We start from the raw sequence: 13,975 nt of genomic DNA on the forward strand, positions 1-13,975 counted from the left end.
AATGTCCCACAGTCATGGGGGTGGACTAGCCAACACTACTATGAGAGATAATCCAGCAACCAGTGATGATTCAGCAATCTGCTCCCATCAGGGGCGGACTAACAACTCATGGGGCCCCCGGGCAATAGGGGATCATGGGGCCCCTGTGTCCTTGCCCAAACTCAAAAAAGCCTATGAAAAAGTTACCAGGGGCATCTCATGGGGCCCCCTACTGACCCCGGCCCTCAATAGGGGATCATGGGGCCCCTGTGTCCTTGCCCAAACTCAAAAAAGCCTATGAAAAAGGTATCAGGGGCATCTCATGGGGCCCCCTACTGACCCCGGGCCCTCAGGCAGTGCCCGAGTTTCCAAATGGTCAGTCCACCCCTGGATCACTGATTGTCCAATCAGTGATCACATGCAGAGTAGTAAGCAAGATGTCACTTCTGAAATCATTGCTTTCTACGTCTGAAATCTGTGAATGATCACAGAGGTCACATGGTACAAGGCTATTCACAACAGCCTTGTACCATGTGACAAGCTGTGGCCAATCACAGCTCTCACAGTATTTCTCAATGGTTGCAAGAATGCAGCCAGAGGAGGAGAAATGATTGCTTTAAAAATGCAAGTTTTTCAGCTTTTTTAGTGTTTTTGCATTAGCGTTTAGCAGCGTTTTGACGCAATTAGCAGCGTTTTCCCTCATTTTTCCACGTTTTGCGTTTTTTAGCATTTTGTTTTTTTACCAAGATAAAAAAAAATTTTGGGGTAAAAAAAAGTCCAAAAATGCCGGTTTGCGGTTTTTTGCTGTGTTTTGGGCGTTTTTTTCAGCATTAGAGCGTTTTTTACAGCTAAAAAACTCCTCTATAAACCCACTAGTTCTGTTTTTTTTCCAGCCAAAAAACGCTGATTCCAGTCTATGCGTGCATGGACACATAGGATAACATGCCGGGGATGGACACATAAGATAACATGCCGGGGATGGACACATAGGATAACATGCCGGGGATGGACACATAGGATAACATGCCGGGGATGGACACATAGGATAACATGCCGGGGATGGACACATAGGATAACATGCCGGGGATGGACACATAGGATAACATGCCAGGGATGGACACATAGGATAACATGCCGGGGATGGACACATAGGATAACATGAAGGGGATGGACACATAGGATAACATGCCGGGGACGGACACATAGGATAACATGCCGGGGACGGACACATAGGATAACATGCCGGGGACGGACACATAGGATAACATGCCGGGGACGGACACATAGGATAACATGCCGGGGACGGACACATAGGACAACATGCCGGGGACGGACACATAGGATAACATGCCGGGGATGGACACATAGGATAACATGCCGGGGACGGACACATAGGATAACATGCCGGGGATGGACACATAGGATAACATGCCGGGGATGGACACATAGGATAACATGCCGGGGACGGACACATAGGATAACATGCCGGGGACGGACACATAGGATAACATGCCGGGGACGGATACATAGGATAACATGCCGGGGACGGACACATAGGATAACATGCCGGGGACGGACACATAGGATAACATGCCGGGGACGGACACATAGGACAACATGCCGGGGACGGACACATAGGATAACATGCCGGGGACGGACACATAGGATAACATGCCGGGGACGGACAGATAGGAGAACATGATGGGGATGGACACATAGGATAACATGCCGGGGATGGACACATAGGATAACATGCCGGGGATGGACACATAGGATAACATGCCGGGGACGGACACATAGGATAACATGCCGGGGACGGACACATAGGAGAACATGCCGGGGATGGACACATAGGATAACATGCCGGGGATGGACACATAGGATAACATGCCGGGGATGGACACATAGGAGAACATGCCGGGGATGGACACATAGGAGAACATGCCGGGGATGGACACATAGGAGAACATGCCGGGGATGGACACATAGGATAACATGCCGGGGATGGACACATAGGCTAACATGCTGGGGATGGACACATAGGAGAACATGCTGGGGATGGACACATAGGATAACATGGCGGGGATGGACACATAGGATAACATGCCGGGGATGGACACATAGGATAACATGGCGGGGATGGACACATAGGATAACATGCCGGGGATGGACACATAGGAGAACATGATGGGGATGGACACACAGGATAACATGCCGGGGATGGACACACAGGATAACATGCCGGGGATGGACACATAGGAGAACATGCCGGGGATGGACACATAGGATAACATGCCGGGGATGGACACATAGGATAACATGGCGGGGATGGACACATAGGATAACATGCCGGGGATGGACACATAGGAGAACATGCCGGGGATGGACACATAGGAGAACATGCCGGGGATGGACACATAGGATAACATGCCGGGGATGGACACACAGGATAACATGCCGGGGATGGACACATAGGATAACATGCCGGGGATGGACACATAGGAGAACATGATGGGGATGGACACATAGGATAACATGCCGGGGATGGACACATAGGATAACATGCCGGGGATGGACACATAGGATAACATGCCGGGGATGGACACATAGGAGAACATGATGGGGATGGACACATAGGATAACATGCCGGGGATGGACACATAGGAGAACATGGCGGGGATGGACACATAGGATAACATGCCAGGGATGGACACATAGGAGAACATGGCGGGGATGGACACATAGGATAACATGCTGGGGGGGTTTACTGGCTGTAGAAAAAAACATCAAAAGCCAAAAACAGCCACTGTAAAAACGTCCCGTGTGCATGAGGACTCAGTGTAGAGTTTTTCGGAGCATTTTTTTTCAGCAGAAAAAACTCTAAACGCTACTAAAACGCTCCTAACAGCTTTTTCTGGCATTTTTTTCCCTCTACATGTACTGTAAAAACACTATTAAACGCTAATGCTCCTGAATGCTACTAAAACACTACTAAAAAAACTATTAGCAGCATTTTTATCCAGCATTTTTTCCAGAGTTTTTTTGAGTTTAATAAAAACAGCTAGTGTGCATGGAGCCTAAGCTGACGTTTCGGTATGATGAGTTTTCATCCGGCTTGGTTTAATGTAGGTATGTGTTGCCATACAGGTGGAATTACTATTGAAGCTGAAAATCACTGTAGCAGACAGGGCCGTGGATAAGGGGGTACCACCAGTCCTCCTGTACGGGGCCCAGGCCAGCAGGGGGGCCCAGGCAGCTGAATGAATGGGCTGTGGGCAGGGAGGGTGATTGGCACGGCAGGGGGAAATTACTGGAACCGATCCCCTATGTGGCTCTCTCTGCAGCAGCTGAAAGTTGGCCTCTTCTCCTCTCCCTCCTGCTGGCTTTCAGCTGCTGCAGAGAGAGTCATACAGGGGATCGGTTCCAGAAATTGCCCCCTGACACACCCATCACCCTCCTCATGTATCATACATTTTCCCCTGCTGCCCAGGCCCCCCGCAGTGCTACCGGCTCCCCTCCTCTCCTTCCCACTGGATTTCAGCTGCTGCAGAGAGAGCCATACAGGGGAACGGTTCCCGTAATTGCCCCCATCACACCCATCCCCCTTCCCGTGTATCATACATTTCCCCCTGCTGCCCAGGCCCCCCGCAGTGCTACCGGCCCCCCTCCTCTCCTTCCCACCAGCAGCTGCAAGCACACAATAGGATCCCTCAGGATTGAGAGTGGGCGAAGGGTCCTGTATATATGTCACATTTAGCAGACTCTTCCTTTCCTGAATGAACACAGTGAGTGATCGGTAGCTGTCACTCACTGTGTTCATTCAGGAATGGAAGGGGCTGGTAAATGACTGTAATCGATCCCCTGTATGGCTCTCTCTGCAGCAGCTGAAAGCCAGCAGAGGAGGGAGAGGAGAAGAAGCCTCTGAGGAAGAGGTTGTGTCCTCGAAACGCGTTAGCCAGTTGGTCATCCAGGGTTCCATCGTATGGACTCAGATGTTGTTTGGATCATACACCTTGTTCAGTTTGACATGCCTGTGTTATTATGTCCATTGTGAGTATGATACCTATTTTGTTTCTTTAAAAAATTATTTTAAACGATGATGCACTGGGTCGGTGCACCCTTTTTCTGTTTCCCCATTTGTATCCATGGCTCTCTCTGCAGCAGCTGAAAGCCAGCGAAGGAGGGAGAGGAGAAGAAGCCGGCTTTCAACAGCTGCAGAGAGAGCCCTACAGGGGATTGGTTCCAGTAATTGACCCCTCCCCCCGCCGTGACACTCACCTTTCCTGCCCACATCTAATTCACCCAGCCTGGGCCCCATACAGAAGGACTGGTGGTTCCCCTTTATCCACGGCCCTGCCCATCCACATCAAATGTGTGGATGGGAGAATCTGCTTTTTTTTTTCTGGTTGAAACTGTTTTTGTTTTTTTTATGGGGGCCCTGTCAGGTTGGCTGTATGGGGCCCCATGGTTTCTAACAGCAGCCCCGGTAGCAGACACCGCTACTCCACTTGCTTCCAGGTTCCGTGCCGAGCGGATGACCAACTGCACAGTGAAGGAGGTCGCTCAGTTGGCACGGGCGCCATTCAGGGAACTCTTTGCACTTTCTCAGTGAATGCAAGCATTTTCAGATTAAGCGAGGTGGAGAAGTGGGGCGCTGATGTCACAACAGGGGCGGACTGACCATTTGGAAACTCGGGCACTGCCCGAGGGCCCGAGGTCAGTAGTGGGCCCCATGAGATGCCCCTGGTACCTTTTTCATAGGCTTTTTTGAGTTTGGGCAAGGACACAGGGGCCCCATGATCCCCTATTGCCCGGGGGCCCCATGAGTTATCAGTCCGCCCCTGTGTCATAATCTCCAACTTGTCCATTCAGAGAACGCTTTGCAAGACCCCTGCTTACCCCATCACTGACGATGCACTGCTGGGACAATTGGTTGACGTGAGTCCACACTGCGTTCCGGTAATAGTTTATCCGATCCCATTCCTGGTTCTCAAAAAACTGCAGAAGAAAAGTTGACACAAAAATAAAAACTATATTTCACCTCTCAATGTCATTAGCAGACTAGGGCTGGCCATACATTATACAATTTTCTTTAGATGCTTTGAATTTACCAAAAACCATACAGTAGGAGGTCAAACCTGAACAACACTTTCAATTGTATCCAATTAAGCAGGCTCTTGTGCTACATAGTTGATGGAGAATGTAAAGGAAATTGGGCAGAAATTGAACAGAAAATTGTATAGTGTATGGCCAGTCACCAACATTCATCATACTTGGGATCATTTTAGACGGGCAAAACCAGACCAAAAAAGGACGTGTTCATTCATATACAGCACACACAGCCAGAGTGGGTGAAATGCCGAGCTACCTCCTGCTCATTACTATTAGGCCTGGTTCACGCCAATGCAGTTTTGTCTATTTTGCATTTCTATTTATGGTGCGTTTTGCGTTGTTTTTTTCCACGCTTCTTTTTTTGGACCAACTTGTTGCTGGGCAGAAGAAAATGCAAAATGTGTCAAAAAACGAACATGCATTCTCTGCAGCGTCTTAACTGAAGTCTAATGAACCAAAAATTCAATGTTTTGCATTTGAAAAAAAGTCCCTGACCCTTTCGAAAAACATAGCGCTGAAAAAAGCATAAGGGCTCTTTCACACGGGCGTTCCGTATGTCCGTTTTTCATCTGTCCGTTTATGGATGAAATATGGACCCCCATGTATTTCTATGGACTAGCGGATGTAAACAGATGATGCTCTGTTTAGATCTGTTCATGTCTGCATTTGTTAACATCCGTTTTTTGGAACGTAAGAAAACCCTATTTTTTGTCCGTTAAAAAAACAGAACGGATGAACAAAGGATGTAAACGGACAAAAAAACTGATGGAAAAAATGGATGTAAATGGACAAAAATGGATGTAAATGGACAAATGGATGTAAATGGATGAAAAACAGATGTAAACGGACGAAATGGATGTAATTGGATGAAAAACAGATGTAAAAGGACAAAATAGATGTAATTGGATGAAAAACAGATGTAAACGGACTAAATGGATTTAAATGGATGAAAAACAGATTAAAAACGAATGAAAAACAGATGTAAACTGATGTAGATGGACGAAAAATGGATGTAAATGGGTGAATACAGATGTAGACGGACAAAAAAATGAATGTAAACTGATGGAAAACAGATATGAACTGATCTGTTTTTTCTCTGAAAAAATGTGACTGAACTGATGAAAAAAAACGGAAAGCCCGTGTGAAAGGAACCGAAAAGTGAATGTGTCCCATAGGAAACCATGTTAAATGGACTGTAATGCATTTCTGCAAAAAGCACTAAAATACGTATTGGTGTGAACCAGGCCTAAGCCTTGGAGGCCGCACTCCACACTGATGGGTCAATCACCAGGTGCAGGAGATGATGCAGAGGGGGGGGATTTACTAAAACTGAATATGGATGTAAACGGACGAAACATGGATGTAAACGGATGAAAAATGGCTGTAAAAAGACAAAAATGGATGTGAATGGATGAAAAACCGATGTAAACTGACATAAACAGATGTAAACGGATGAAAAATGGATGTAAACCGATGAAACACTGATGTAAACAGATGTAAATGGATGAAAAAGGGATGTAAACAGACGAAAACGGATGAAAACTGATGTAAGAGGACAAAAATGGATGTAAACGGTTGAAAAACGGATGTAAATGAATGAAAAATGAATGTAAACAGACGAAAACGGATGTGAATGGATGAAAAACCGATGTAAACTGACAAAAAACGATGTAAATGGATGAAAAATGGAAGTAAACCCATGAAAAACTGATGTAAACAGATGTAAATTGATTAAAAATGGATGTAAAAGGACGAAAACTGATGTAAGAGAACGAAAACGTATGTAAACGGTTGAAAAACTGATGTAAACTGACAAAAACGGATGTAAATGAATGAAAAATTGATGTAAAACGATGAAAAACTGATGTAAACAGATGTAAATGGATGAAAAATGGATGTAAACAGACGAAAATGGATGAAAACTGATGTAAAAGGATGAAAACGTATGTAAACGGTTGAAAAACTGATGTACACTGACTAAAACGGATGTAAATGAATGAAAAATGGATGTAAACCGCTGAAAAACTGAAACAGATGTAAATGGATGAAAAATGGTTGTAAAGGGATGAAAACGGATGTAAACAGATATGTTTTTTTCTTGGAAAAACGTGATTGAACTGATGAAGAAAAACAGAACGGCCGTGTGAAAGGGGCCTAAAAGTGAACGTGTCCCATAGGAAACCATGATAAATGGACTGTAATGTTTTTCTGCAAAGAGCACTAAAATACGTATTGGTGTGAACCAGGCCTAAGCCACGGAGGCTGCACACCACACTGATGGGTCAATCACCAGGTGCAGGAGTTGATACAGAGGGGGGATGTCACGGACTGCCAGTGCCTCTCCCATCCCCCGCCATATCCCTCCACCCCTCCCATCCCCCTTGCACATTCCGAGGTCTGTGGGGCTTCCATGGACAGGGCTGGGCCGGCCGTTGCCGAGGCAACCTAGCCGCGTCCCACATGGTCTTCAAAAGACCCGCACAGGAAGCAGCCGTCCTCTCTCTGTTCCTGTCCATGCTGCTGGAATCATCTTGCTCCCAGAAAGATGCCGGGAGGCTCGGGTGAGGGGGACCGAGCCTCCCCAGCCATCCCCCCTGCGCACTCTGCAGACCCCCAAAATGTCAGGACTGTAGCCCTCTGCAATACCCCAGGGTTGGGAGTCTCCACAGCTCTGCATGAGCCTTCTCCTCAAAGGTCAGACCCCACAGCTGAGACCCTGCAAGTCTGTAAGCCTGTCTACTGGGCACCCTTGCACCCTGTCTGCTGCTGAGTGCCCTGGGAGCTGCTGCTGAGGGACCCTGCACACTATCCGTGGCTGCGTGTCCCTGGAAGCTGTCTGCTGCTGTGTGCCCTGAGAGCTGCTGCTGAGGGACCCTGCACACTGTCCGTGGCTGCATGTCCCTGGAGGCTGTCTGCTGCTGAGTGCCCTGGGAGCTGCTGCTGAGGGACCCTGCACACTGTCCGTGGCTGCGTGTCCCTGGAAGCTGTCTGCTGCTGAGTGCCCTGGGAGCTGCTGCTGTCTGCTGATAGCTGGTTGTCCCTGGAACGCTTGCCGCTGGTCGTCCCTGTCTGGAGCCGCCTGCCGCTGAGGGTCTGCAAGCTGCTTACCGTGAGTGTCCTGAACTGTCCCCGCTGTGTGCACCGACCACCCGTGTTCTGAACTGTCCCCACTGTGTGCACCGACCACCCGTGTCCTGAACTGTCCCTGTTGTGTGCACTGACCACCCGTGTCCTGAACTGTCCCTGTTGTGTGCACTGACCACCTGTGTCCTGAACTGTCCCTGTTGTGTGCACTGACCACCTGTGTCCTGAACTGTCCCTATTGTGCGCACTGACCACCTGTGTCCTGAACTGTCCCCACTGTGTGCACCGACCACCCGTGTTCTGAGCTGTCCCCACTGTGTGCACCGACCACCCGTGTCCTGAACTGTCCCTGTTGTGCGCACTGACCACCTGTGTCCTGAACTGTCCCCGCCCGCTGTGTGCACCGACCACCCGTGTTTTGAACTGTCCCCGCTGTGTGCACCGACCACCCGTGTCCTGAACTGTCCCTGTTGTGCGCACTGACCACCTGTGTCCTGAACTGTGCCTGCTGTGTGCACCGACCACCCGTGTTCTGAACTGTCCCCGCTGTGTGCACCGACCACCAGTGTCCTGAACTGTCCCTGTTGTGCGCACTGACCACCTGTGTCCTGAACTGTCCCCGGTGTGTGCACCGACCACCCGTGTTCCGAACTGCCCCGCTGTGTGTGCACTGACCACCCATGTCCTGATGGCATGCCCGGAGTATGGCTACCTGTGGTGCCCCTGAGTGCTTGAGCCATCGCTACCCGTTGAGTCCCCGTGAACCCAATGACCCTAGAAAGCTGGGTGGGAGCTGTGCTGTGGCCAGACTCCACAGCTAGAGTCCCGTTGAGTCCCCGAGGCCCCTGCCCAGTAGTAGGTTGCCGCCTGTTGCCCGAGCCCCTGCCCAGGGGTAGATTGCCGCCTGTTGCCCAAGGCCCCTGCTCAGTGGTAGGTTGCCACCTGTTGCCCGAGGCCCCTGCCCAGTGGTAGGTTGACGCCTGTTGTCTGAGACCCCTGCCCAGGAGTAGATTGCCGCCTGTTGCCCGAGGCCCCTGCCCAGTGGTAGGTTGTTGCCTGATGCCCCTGCCCAGTGGTAGGTTGCCGCCTGTTGCCCGAGCCCCTGCCCAGGGGTAGATTGCCTCCTGTTGCCCGAGACCCCTGCCCAGGGGTAGATTGACGCCTGTTGCCTGAGGCCCCTGCCCAGTGGTAGGTTGCCACCTGTTGCCCAAAACCCCTGCCCAGGGGTAGTTTGCTGCCTGTTGCCCGAGGTCCCTGACCAGTGGTAGGTTGCCTCCTGTTGCCCGAGTCTTCAATCCGCTGTCCAGTCATGGAGGGAGCTCGGCTGAGGCCCCAAGCCTAGGGGGGAGACTGCCTGCCTGTCGCTGAAGACCCCCCGTGCCTGGAATCGTCCCTGGTTTGCGCACACATCACCCTCCCTGCCATTTCCCCATTGAGTGTCTGTCCTTTTGTTGCTTCAATAAAGCTTTGTGTGTTCCCCATCTTCTCCGTGTGCTCTGTCCTGCCTGCACTTCCGTTACAGGGGGATTTACTAAAACCGTAGCACTCAGAATCTGGAGCAGATGTACATGGGAGCCAATCAGTTTGTAACTTCAGCTTGTTCAATTTTGCATTGGCAATAAAATCTGGAAGCTGATTGGTTTCTATGCAGAAATGCAGCAGATTTTGCACTCTCCAGTTTTAGTAAATCTCCCCCCAGAGTGTTTCTGGAAGGTGGCTGACATTTCCTCCAGGGGAGCTGAGCTGGTGTGCAGGTAGCAGACATGGCATACCGTCACCATTATAATAACTTTGAAAAAGAAAACCCAACAGCACAAAGTCTGCGTCCTTTCATCTGAGTGTCCCTGCAGACTGATGGAGGCAGAATGGCGGAATATACATACCACACAGGCTATAATGTGCTCAGACTGCCAGTCTTCCCGGATTTTATCTAATAGGTTGACATTCTGCTGGTAGGTCTTATCTGAAAAATAAAACGTCATAGATAAGTGTATATCCCCCAATCCATTTATAAATCATTGCAGTTTGAATTCTGGCCAGGACAATATCTGCATGGAGTTTGCATGTTCTCCCTGTGCCTGTGTGGGTTTCCTCCGGGTACTCCGGTTTCCTCCCACACTCCAAAGACATGCTGGTAGGTGAATTGGATCCTGTCTAAATTGTCCCTAGTATGTGTATGTATGAATGTAAGTTAGGGATCGTAGATTGTACACCCCTTGAGGGTTAGGGACTGATGTGGATGTACAATATATATGTAAAGTGCTGTGTAAATTGATGGCGCTATATAAGTACCTGAAATAAATAATAAGAATTTATATGATCTCAGCTGTCTTGCTGATTCAATAACGCCAGTGATTTTCCAAAGTAGCGCAGGACTGCCAGGCAGCTAGCATTTTTAAACAACAGCCTTCGTGTTTCTCTTGGCACAGGATTCCTCCAAGGATAAAAAAGACATTTTTGTATGTGCATTCCGGGACTCGTGTTATCACTCATTCCATGAGATTTGTATAGACTCTATTGTACAGCAGTGCTCTCCACACTGCAGCGCGTGAGTCAGTAGGGGCACTATTCCTCCCAGTGACATGGAGGCACTATTCCTCCCACTGATATGGAGGCACTATTCCTTCCACTGATATGGAGGCACTATTCCTTCCGCTGATATGGAGGCACTATTCCTTCCACTGATATGGAGGCACTATTCCTCCCAGTGATATAGAGGCACTATTCCTCCCACTGACATGGAAGTACTATCCCTTCCACTGATATGAGGCACTATTCCTTCCAATGATATGGAGGCACTATCCCTTCCACTGATATCAGTCACTATTCCAATGATATGAGGCACTATTCCTTCCGCTGATATGAGGCACTATTCCTTCCGCTGATATGAGGCACTATTCCTTCCACTGATATGGAGGCACTATTCCTTCCACTGATATGGAGGCACTATTCCTTCCGCTGATATGAGGCACTATTCCTTCCGCTGATATGAGGCACTATTCCTTCCGCTGATATGAGGCACTATTCCTTCCAATGATATTGAGGCACTATTCCTTCCAATGATATGGAGGCACTATTCCTTCCAATGATATGAGGCACTATTCCTTCCGCTGATATGGAGGCACTATTCCTTCCACTGATATGGAGGCACTATTCCTTCCACTGATATGGAGGCACTATTCCTTCCGCTGATATGAGGCACTATTCCTTCCGCTGATATGAGGCACTATTCCTTCCGCTGATATGAGGCACTATTCCTTCCAATGATATTGAGGCACTATTCCTTCCAATGATATGGAGGCACTATTCCTTCCAATGATATGAGGCACTATTCCTTCCGCTGATATGGAGGCACTATTCCTTCCGCTGATATGAGGCACTATTCCTTCCAATGATATGGAGGCACTATTCCTTCCAATGATATGGAGGCACTATTCCTTCCGCTGATATGGAGGCACTATTCCTTCCGCTGATATGAGGCACTATTCCTTCCGCTGATATGAGGCACTATTCCTTCCGCTGATATGAGGCACTATTCCTTCCGCTGATATGAGGCACTATTCCTTCCGCTGATATGAGGCACTATTCCTTCCAATGATATGAGGCACTATTCCTTCCAATGATATGGAGGCACTATTCCTTCCAATGATATGGAGGCACTATTCCTTCCAATGATATGGAGGCACTATTCCTTCCGCTGATATGAGGCACTATTCCTTCCGCTGATATGAGGCACTATTCCTTCCGCTGATATGAGGCACTATTCCTTCCACTGATATGGAGGCACTATTCCTTCCAATGATATGGAGGCACTATTTCTTCCACTAATATGAGGCACTATTCCTTCCAATGATATGAGGCACTATTCCTTCCGCTGATATGGAGGCACTATTCCTTCCACTGATATGGAGGCACTATTCCTTCCAATGATATGAGGCACTATTCCTTCCAATGATATGAGGCACTATTCCTTCCGCTGATATGAGGCAATTTTTTCTTACGCTGATATGAGGCACTATTCCTTCCACTGATATGAGGCACTATTTCTTCCGCTGATATGAGGCACTATTCCTTCCGCTGATATGAGGCACTATTCCTTCCAATGATATGAGGCACTATTCCTTTCACTAATATGAGGTACTGACATTAACAATAAGGCACTATTCCTTCCACTGACACCAACTATGGGGTCCTATTTCTTCTACTGACACCAACTGTGGGACACAATATTCCTTTCACTGACACCAACTATGGGGCACTATTCCTCCCATTGACTCCCACAATGGGGAACTATTCCTTCCACTGAAACCAACATTGGGGCACTATTACTTCCACTGACACCAATGATGGGGCACTGTTCCTCCTCATACTAACCACAAGCACTATATAATATTTTTTACAGCTAATGACCACCAAGCCTGAGCCACTGTTTACTCACACTGATACTAGAGCATTTTCTACTCCCACTGGCCACAGTCCGGCCCTCCTAAAGTCTGAAAGACAGTGAACTGGCCCTTTGTTTAGCAGGTTTGGAGACCCCTGGTGTACAGTGTGGGTTCCTCTGTACTATGATAGTGCCAAGTTTTCTTATAAATTAGGAATATAAAGTATAGCTCACCTGCATCCTCTAATGTCACCTTGGAATGAGCCAACTTTGCATATATCTGGGAAGAAAACAATATAAATATTAAAGCTCAGAGATACCTGTTTTGGCACCTGGCCAGCATGCTAAGGTTCCTGCAAGTACTGTCACATAGAATGTCAGCTCCCCAGAAGCACCAATACCCCACCCACTATAATGTACACATCTCATCTTTTGTAGAGAAGGGCAAGAGTAGGCCCACCACATCCCCTGGTGCTGCTCAAATGTGATGAGTGGCCTGAGGACCAACAGGTAGTAGGGGGGCCTTCTTCACTGATCACCAATGCAAAGGAACCCTTCTCCCGATGACCACCATTGTAAGGAGGCCCTTCTCCCACTAACCACCATTGTAAGGAGGCCCTTCTCCCACTGACCACCATTGTAAGGAGGCCCTTCTCCCACTGACCACCAATGTAAAAGGGGGTAATTTTTGTTAAAGTCCACCAATGTAAGAGGGCACTTATCCCACTGACAGCAACATTATTGGGGTCCTTCCACCGACCACCAATGTACGGGGGCAATTATCCCACTGATAGCAAAGGTTTTGGGGTCCTTCTCTTACTGACCACCAATGTAAGGGGCCACTCTCCACTGACCACCAATAGAAGTAAATTCTTCTCTCACTGTCCCAATGTCTTAGAGTCCATTTCCTACAAACAACCAATGTAAGGGGGCCCCCCTTCCATGACCACCAAAGTAAACTGTCTACATTTCTTTTCTGGCCATTATTAATATTATTAGTTTAATTTCAGGATTACTGAAAATCATTTTGTCATACAGAGCAACGAGGAGTTCAATTATCTACTCTGAACATCAGGCATGCCACCATCTTTATTCTTTTCTTAAAGTGTTACTAAACCCCGGACCCTGCATTCACTATATCTGGTCTCCCCGGACCCTGCATTCACTATATCTGGTCTCCCCAGACCCTGCATTCACTATATTTGGTCTCCCCGGACCCTGCATTCACTATATCTGGTCTCCCTGAACCCTGCATTCACTATATCTGGTCTCCCCGGACCCTGCATTCACTATATCCAGTCTCCCTGGACTCTGCATTCACTATATCTGGTCTCCCCGGACCCTGCATTCACTATATCTGGTCTCCCCAGACCCTGCATTCACTATATCTGGTCTCCCCGGACCCTGCATTCACTA

The 13,975-nt window shown here is 48.5% G+C and overlaps 1 protein-coding gene across 1 annotated transcript in view; it reads right to left on the reverse strand.

Moving 5' to 3' along the window:
• The window catches only part of PSTPIP2 (proline-serine-threonine phosphatase interacting protein 2), a 152,035-nt gene that overhangs the window by 41,203 nt on the left and 96,857 nt on the right, over positions 1-13,975 (reverse strand). Inside the window, exons 8-10 of the mRNA XM_089656879.1 lie at positions 12,794-12,839; positions 10,059-10,138; positions 4,879-4,977 (exon numbers count right to left, since the gene is read on the reverse strand). Coding sequence (XP_089513005.1) covers positions 4,879-4,977; positions 10,059-10,138; positions 12,794-12,839 — 225 coding nt within the window. The remainder of the gene's footprint in view (positions 1-4,878; positions 4,978-10,058; positions 10,139-12,793; positions 12,840-13,975) is intronic.

This window comes from Staurois parvus, unplaced genomic scaffold (genome assembly GCF_062004578.1).
Source record: "Staurois parvus isolate SC_StPar_1 unplaced genomic scaffold, SC_StPar_1.0 ptg000946l, whole genome shotgun sequence".
Classification (NCBI taxonomy): Eukaryota; Metazoa; Chordata; class Amphibia; order Anura; family Ranidae; genus Staurois; species Staurois parvus.